An 8741-nucleotide genomic window follows, 5' to 3' on the forward strand; every position below is an offset into this window, starting at 1 on the left:
ATGGTGATAATGATGGTGATGGTGATGATGGTGGTGGTGGTGATGGTGATGATGATGATGGTGATAATGATGGTGATGGTGATGATGGTGGTGGTGGTGATGGTGATGATGATGATGGTGATAATGATGGCAATGATGGTGGTGATGCACTGATAAATCATTACTGGTTAAGTTCCTCTGCTCCAGGAGCTTTATCAGAAAGACCCTTTTTTTCATTTGGTTTGAAATCTCAACAGCATTACTGCTTGAGAAATAATGGCCTGTTTTGTTTCTATCAGATTTATGCCACTAGAAATGTGGATAATGTGGTTAATTCTGAAAAAGTTACATGAATAAAAGATTATTAAGGAATGGGTCTTATCTAAAATAGTATGTCACTATCTGAAATAATTAATGTATTTGTTCTTTTGGCAAATATGTGTTGAGTGCCTGCTGGGTCCAAGACCTTGCTGAAGATAGACTAGTGGACAAGATATTTTCCCTGTCCTTCTAGAGCTTGCTGTCACGTCAGACTATTTCAATATGGTGGGGAAAGTGTCATGGTGGGGTTCTGCAGGGGGGCCATGTGAGCTCATAAGAGAGGTGGCCAGTCCATGTTAGGGAAAGGCTACTGGGGCCCGACATGTGAGACTTCGTGGGACTATAGGTGTGCAGGAGAGGAATGATCTGGGTGGCACAGACACCATGGCAGGAGAAGAAATAAAATGAGTTCTTTATGATTGAGGAGAAGGGGTGTGGCTGGATGTCTCCTACCCTAGTGCACTGGGTCTTGTGTTCGCTAAGAACTCCATTTGCCCCTGTGGCTTGAGAGACTACTTGTTCATTTTTCATTCATTCATTCATTCCACCAATGGTTCATTCAATGATTCATTCATCCAACGTTTAGTGACTGTCTTCTATGTGCAAAGCATTGTGCTGAGCCCTGGGGGTAGTGAGTCTCCACGTCCTGAGAGTGCGATCATTTCCCAGACCAAACTAGGCTCGCATGGAGAGCCTTTCACCAAGACTTTATGAGCTACCTCATGTTAGATCAGTAACTTCCAAGTTGCCCGCGGTCATCAGCATCTCAACCACTGCCATCCGTCCACTGGGGGCGTGGAGGGCTCTAGGCACAGATGAACTCCATTCGATCGAGTCAGGGGCCTTGTTGCAGCAAAGTCTTCCTGAAAACCCTTGGATCCTGTCCGTTTTGTCTAAACTTCTTTGCGTTATATGGTCTTTAACAACTACGCGTATACATTTAAGAATCCAAGGTGTATTCGATTGAAAATTTTGCCCAAACTAAAAAAATGCTAAATCTTTGTATGAGATGGGAAGAAGGATCTATCTTATTCTCCCCGCCCGCAGCCGGTTTACAGAGGACTGTGTGCGAGGCATGGCTGTGTAAGGGGGGTTTTGCCCCTCCGGGAGCTGTGAGGGGGTGAGTCCTGCGGCTCTCAGGCTGGGCAGGGCCATTCTGCCCTGAAGCGTGAGTGCAGACCCACGGAAAGGTGTTCCATATGAAGGATTTCTTCCTTTCCTCTCTCTCTTTTGTTTGAGTGCTCAGACCTCTTTTAACTGAATAAGAGGATTAAAAATATAATAACATCATATTCGACACTACCCTTCTGACCGAATAGGTATTCTGTTATGTGGACGCACTTCTCCCTTGAATCTACACTCAGGTTTTTTGCAACCTCGGGATCTGCCCAGCCGAGGCGTTTTCCCCTTTGTCCAAGGCCTTCTTTGCAACACGGGGTCGACCTGCCGGAGTCAGAGCCATGAGGGAGCCACGGAGCACCATTCTCGGTAAGAGAGACACAAGCATCCTTTTCAGAATTCATGGGAACGAGCTTTTATGCTTTTAGTAAAGCCTAACAGTTTGGGAGAGGTCGGAGATCATAAACAGCACAGAGTCTAGAGTTACAGCAGCATCTGTTTGGTTTGTTTTTAAAGTTTGTTTATTTTGAGAAAGAGAGAGAGAGAGAGAGAGAGAAAACAGGGGAGGGGCAGAGAGAGAGGGGGAGACAGAGAATTCCAAGCAGGTTCCGTGCTGTCAGCACAGAGCCTCACTCGGGGCTCAAACTCATGAACCGTGAGATCATGACCCGTGGCGAATTCAAGAGTCGGACGCTTAACCAACTGAGCCACCCGGGCGCCCCAAGAACATCAGTTTTGTTAAGTGCAGACTCACATGATAATGTTTCCAGTTAACGGCTGGTTTGGGCAGGGGGTCTTTCCTCTTTCCATGGCTGTTCTTGGAACCACCAAGTGACTGCTGATTAGCAAACGTCATTTGAGTATAACAGTTTGGTTTCTGTAGGTTAAAAGTCTGACTTCAGAATCGCTGTGCGGCTCTGGCCACCCTGGTGGCTGCCTGGCAAAGCGGGGGGTGGTGGGGGGGGTCTGACGGCATCAAAGACTGCACAGAGAAAGAGCAGATGTGTTTCCTGTGGGAAGAGTCAGAATCAAGGGGGTTTGACTTGGAGGGTTCTGAATGTTCTGGAAGCTTCTCTTTCCTGGCATTGAAGGATCTAAGACACTTGGATGTAAAGCACGTTAAAATATCTGATCTTCATCTTTCAAGTCTCAGTTGCAGGAAGAGAACGGAAAGTTTGTAGATAATCTTGGACACGTCCGGTACGGTGTTTATCAGTGGTGTTTGCATTTTTAACAATTTTTTAATGTTTTTATTTATTTTTGAGACAGAGAGACAGAGCACGAGCAGGGGAGGGGCAGAGAGAGAGGGAGACACAGAATCCGAAGCAGGCTCCAGGCTCTGAGCTGTCAGCACAGAGCCTGATGCAGGGCTCGAACTCACGAACTGTGAGATTATGACCTGAGCCGAAGTCGGATGCTTAACCGACTGAGCCGCCCAGGCGCCCCTACATTTTTTTTTTTTTTTGATATAGAAGCATGGTATAGAGAAAATCATTTGGAAACTGTCCGAACTCATAACCCTGAAATAGTTGATGGTCCTTTTGTGCGTGTGGAAAATGTATAAAAAAGCCTCTTTCTGGGAAGGTTAGGGGGTTTGGGTGTGCAGGCATCTCCACCCCACGGTTTACCCACTTCTCCCTCATTCAGAACAGACATTGAAGTACAAAAAGTTGGGTTTGCCCCCAGTCCACACTGGCCCTGTCGCTGTTCAGTTCTGTGTGTCTGTGCAGATTTCTCAACCTCTCTGAACCTCAGGGTCTCGCTTACCCCCCTCCAGCGTCATGAGTCAGGAAGGCAAAATCTGAGAGACGTCCCATTGCAGGAGGTACTGAGGACAGACAAGGGGCAGGAAGAGCACCCAGCTCAGCTCCCGTCTCCACCTGGACCCCCGACGGCCTGCTGTGCTTCTGGCTTGTTTTCAGATCAGTTCAGATGTGAACTGCACCCTCAGTGCCGTGCAGAGACTCCCTTCTGATCATCTCGGTTTACAAACATCTGCGAGTACAAGTTTCCATATCCGGTCTCCTCAAACATTATGATGGTTGATTTCGTGTGTGCATTTCTGTGCCCTTTGTAATTCCCCAGGGAAAGTTCACTTCGGGCAGGAAGCCCCCGTTTCATCTGATCTGGGTTCTGAGTATGAAAATCGGCTTCCTTATTCCTGGCTCTGCGGGGAGCTTGGCTCTAACCATTGGATCTCGGAGCTAAGATGGGTCATTACTGAAAGCAGATAAAGTGGATGTTCTCACGCAGTGTGAGGAATCGGTCCTGTATTTTTACGGCAAAGCCACGGTACCAGAGTCACCATTTGTGATGCCCGTGTGCGACCCCTCGTCCCTTTCTCGGGGGACGCTGCCCACGCCAGGGTTCCCTGCACTCTGGTGACGGGTGCTGTGCTCTCCCACTGTCGTCACGGTGCTACCGTGAGCCTGGTGATGTTTCCTGGTTCTCAGATCCGCCCCAGCTCTTGAGGATCACCTCACTTCCTACCTGCTTCGCTGCCACTGCAGCTGGCTTCTGGGTTTGCAGCTCACTCCTTGCACATGCGTGGCTTCTCAGCTCTGCAGCCATTCCACACTTCTCTCCATTCCAAGTCCTTTGCAAGCAGTTGGATCCCCATTCACCACCCGGGGCAGCTAAGAGCTCCATCCTTGTTTTTTTTTTTGTTTTTAATTTTTTTTTTAACATTTTATTTATTTTTGAGACAAGGAGAGACAGAGCATGAACAGGGGAGGGTCAGAGAGAGGGAGACACAGAATCTGAAACAGGCTCCAGGCTCTGCACTGTCAGCACAGAGCCCGACCCGGGGCTCGAACTCATGGACCTTGAGATTATAACCTGAGCTGAAGTCGGCCGCTTAACCAACTGAGCCACCCAGGCGCCCCCATCCTTGTTTCTTAAACATTGAAAAATTTTTTTCTAAGTTTATTTACTTATTTTGAGAGAGAGAGAGAGAGCGCAAGCAGGGGAGGGGCAGAGAGAGGGAGAGAGAATCCCAAGCAGGCTCGGTGCTGTCAGTGCACAGCCCGATGTGGGGCTCGAACTCGCGAACAGTGAGCTTATGACCTGAGCTGAAACCAGGACTCAGAGGCTTAGCCAACTGCCCAACCCAGGTGCCCCCATCCTTGTTGCTTACAAGGAGGATTCTGTCTGTGCTCCTGGCCCCGTCCCCACCCTTGGATGCCTTCTACATTGATACACCTCTAGCCCCTTCCCCAGCCTGTTCAACATTTCTCTTTATGCTGTCTTGCCTCCAGACCCTCAGTGGTACCAGGGTCCCCCTCCCTGGGAAACACTGGCCCCGTGGAATGCATAATTAAGAGTCAGTCCTTTGGGACTCTCTCCCTGCCTGGACTTTTTCTAACAGACCAGGGGTTCCTATGGTTGATCCTGTGTCTGTCTCCTGGTGTCTCCCCCCACACCCCTCATGGCCTTGGAAAAGAAGGGGGCACCGGCAGGGTCTTCAGAGATGGACTCATCAGGACCCCCGTTTCTGGTGACATTGACATCTTCCCTCGCACATCCAGCTGGCTGGCGGGCTCTGGCCTGTGCGCTGACGGAGGGCCCTGCATTTTCTCATTTTCTCTCTTGGGCTTCAGGCCCTGATTTCACCTTCTTCTTTGTATTCAGGCCCCTCCTTTCCCCTTCATAGTTTTCTCTCTAAGGAGCCACGGAGGAAAGACCACTCCACGGGGTCCTGAGGGGTCTTTCTAGACCCCTTTCAGGAGCTTAGCCAAGAGAGGCTTAGCGGCAGCGAGGGATGTACAGCAGGGGGCACCAGCCTCCAGCCCACGGCATCCCTCTCTGCTCCCAGGAACTGCTTCCCATGAGACTATCACCCCTATGTCCCTGTGTACCCTCACACTGCTTTCCGGGGCTGGTCTCTCCTGTGAGCACTCTCTGTGCCTGGCTGATGCCTCTCGGGGGAAATCGAGAACATGGGTAGTCAGGTGTATTCTGCCAGTTTTTATTTGTAGATTTCTCCTTGTTTTATTTTTACACCCTAGTTTTCCCTTTCACACAGAAGTATTGCGTTCATCTGGGCTTTATGTCTATGGGTGGGGTACAATGATCCAATCACACTTTTCCCCCCATTTGGATAACTCCACGGATATGCGGTGGATCTCAGACAGACATCGCGCTTTCCTCGGCCCCCGGGTCGGCTCCGGACGTCTCTGTCTGTTCCGGAGACCCATCAGGCCACCCCCGACTGCACCTTGCTGGCTTTCTTCCTAGACCTTTCCGGTGTCTTGTGTCTGATAGGGCAAACCCTCCTACCTCGCTCTCCTCCTTCAGGGAAGTCTATACATTTTACAAACTTGTCAAGGTCGGTGAGAATATTCTGTTGGGGGTTCGATTGGTGTCACATGGAATCCCGCAATCACTATGCGACGTATGGTGTAGTTAGGTTTTCAGCGTCTCAGCACCACATAGTGATACTGTCCCGTGAAGGCCACGGATACCATTCTTCACACTTTTTCCCAGCTACTGTGTTATTTTTTTGTTGCTATCACAAATGGTATCTTTTTAGAAGTTATACCACGTCACTGATTTTTCCTTCCTCAGGTAACGGAAATACAATTAACGGTCAAAAACCAACTTTATTGATCTATACAATAATCGATGACAAGTAAATGCATGGCGAGCCTTGATATGTTTGTTTACCTAGGCGAACACTGCCGTGATGGAATATTCCATTCTCCCTGCAAATCCCCTGTGCCCCCTCCCAGCCTACCCCACCCCAGGAACAAATTACCTGCTTACTGCCATCTGGATGAGATTTAGATTTCTCTTTTTACATTTTTTTTAAGTTTGTTTATTTATTTTGAGAGAGAGTGAGCCCAAGTGGGGAAGGGACAGAGAAAAGAGGGAGACACAGAATCCCAAGCAGGCTCCGGGCTCCCAGCTGTCAGCACAGAGCCCGATGCGGGGCTCGAACCCATGAACCGCGAGATCGTGACCTGAGAAGTTGGGACACGATTAACCGTCTGAGTCACCCACCCAGGCACCCCTAGATTTGTCTTTTACAGAACTTCGTGTACGAGATACACCTTTGGTGTCTGAAGCCAAATGTTTCCAGATTTATGCGTGTGTTGTATGTACCAGTAACTCACTCCTTTTTCACTTGCCAAAGTGGTACTCTCACGCTATGGAGGTGCACACACAAGTTGGGTTTCAGCTTCACCCAGTCATAAATCAAGGGCAACATAGTCATAAAGCAGGTTCAGGATCCCCCAATGAGGGACATTCCCCCACGTGATGCACCTGGCTCTTTACCCGGGCCACTGACCAGAGCAGGAGACCAGCCACACAGCACGCAGGAGCCTGGTGGCTATTTCCAGTTTTGACTATGTAGGAGAAAAGCTGCTGTCGGTGTTAAGACAATGTCCTTGTAGAGAGTGCAGCTGTTGGGATGAGTGTTTAGTGAGTCTTAGTTTATAATCAACTTCTGGACTGTTTTCCAAAGCGTATGTACAATCTGGGGGCTCCAAGGACTCCCCTTCTTGCCAGCACGTGGGGTTTTGGGGTCTCCTTACTTTGGCCGTTCTCATGGTGGAGTCGTGTTATCTGAGGTATTTTTCATGGATTTCTCTGGCCATGAAGGATGTTGCAGTACCGGGATTTGTACGGAGTAGATATGTGGTCACCTGAACGAATATCTATGCCTCACTTGTGTTTGGTCATCAACCCCAGTTTCTGGCTGTCAGCGCCCAACCCCCTAGAATTTTCCGAGTGCTCCGGGCTGTAAAGGTGTCTTGTGTTATGTTAATGAAGGCGACTCTTGGACCCCTCCCCAGGGCTGGGGGGTGGGTACTGGTTGCCCAGGGAAGCAACCTTTGGGATTAGAGGTTAGAACTTTCTGCCCACCTCCCTATGAGGGGGGGGGGGGGAGGAGGGGCTGGAGGTTAAATCAGCCAATGGCCCCTGATCTAATCGATGGCGCCTTCATTAGGAGATCTTCTTACAAAACCCAAAAGGCCCAGGGGTTCAGAGAGCTTCTGGGTCAGTGATCACGTGGAGATGGGCGAGCCCTGGTACCTGGGGAGGCAGGGCGCTCCATGCCCCATCCCCAGACCTGGGTCTGAGCCCCTCTTCCAACTGACTGTTGGTTCGTATCCCCGGTCACCATCCTTTAATAAACCGGTAAACGTAAGTGTTTCCCTGAGTTCTGGGAGTCATTCTAGCAATTTACGTTTTTTTAAAATTTATTTTAAGTAATCTCTATACTCAACGTGGGGCTCGAACTCACAACCCCGAATTAAGAGTCACCCAGGCGCCCCCACCCTGGGCAATTAATCAAAGCTAAGAAGGAGGCCGTTGGAGCCTCCAATCTGTAGCAGGGCGGTGGGGAGCACAGGTGACAATAGCTATAAGCTGGCGACTGGAAGCTCAAGTGGGGGAGGGGCAGTGCTGGGGGACTGAGCCCTTCTCCTGCGGGGTCTGACGCGGTCTCCGGGTGGATGGTGTCAGAGGTCCGTTGAATTTTTGGACACTCTGCTGGTGTCCGAAAATTGCCTGGTGTTGCCAGGGGGTAGGGGGACCTGCCCCATGTTGGAATTGGGTCCGGAACCGTAAAAGAGAGGGTGAGTGTCTTTTCGTGTGTTTATTGGCCATTTGAACCGGGTGTGTGTGTGTGTGTGTGTGTGCGCGCGCGCGAAGTGTTTGGTCAACTCTTTTTATTACAATTAATCGCTACATTTTAATCTTTGTTTTTGTTGAATCCTTAGAGTTTTTTACATATTCTGATTACAAGTCTTTTATCAGAAAGACATGGGGAATATCTTCTTCCAGTTTCTGAGCTGTTTTCTGAAAGGAAGCGGGTTTCTTCTTTTTTTTTTTTTTCATTCAACAGAAACGTTTACTTCATTGGAGATCGCGAAGATCCTCAGGAAGGAAAGAAGATTTTCTCCTTCTTTTAGAAGTTTTGTGGTTACAGCTGTGGTCTAGGCACACAATCCATTCTGAGTACATTTTTGTACGTGATGTGGGGCAAGTGTTGAGGTTTATCTTCTGATGGGTGTTGACTTGTGCTCATATCATTTGTTGGAGACCGTCCTACGCCCATTAAACTATGTTGGTGCCTTCGTTGCAAACCAGGTGTTCCGATAAAAATATGTAGTTGTGTTCTTGCCCATCTTATTTCAGTGTATGATTTCTCTTTGGCAAACAGTCTCAGTAACTATTGCTTTAGAGAAAGTTTCAAAATCAGGTGGTATAAGACCTTCGCCTTCGTTTTGTTTTCCAAAATTATTTTAGTTCTTTTGAATTTCTGTGTGAACTTTAAAACCAGCGTGTTTGTTCTTTTTAAAAATATTATTATT

General features: G+C 48.7%; 1 protein-coding gene across 1 annotated transcript in view; it reads left to right on the forward strand.

Moving 5' to 3' along the window:
• The window catches only part of ABCA13 (ATP binding cassette subfamily A member 13), a 412425-nt gene that overhangs the window by 25708 nt on the left and 377976 nt on the right, over positions 1-8741 (forward strand). The window contains exon 3 of the mRNA XM_040455040.1: positions 1665-1788. Within this exon, the coding sequence (XP_040310974.1) occupies positions 1665-1788 (124 nt within the window). The remainder of the gene's footprint in view (positions 1-1664; positions 1789-8741) is intronic.

This window comes from Herpailurus yagouaroundi, unplaced genomic scaffold (genome assembly GCF_014898765.1).
Source record: "Herpailurus yagouaroundi ecotype Mexico unplaced genomic scaffold, PumYag 214, whole genome shotgun sequence".
NCBI lineage: Eukaryota > Metazoa > Chordata > Mammalia > Carnivora > Felidae > Herpailurus > Herpailurus yagouaroundi.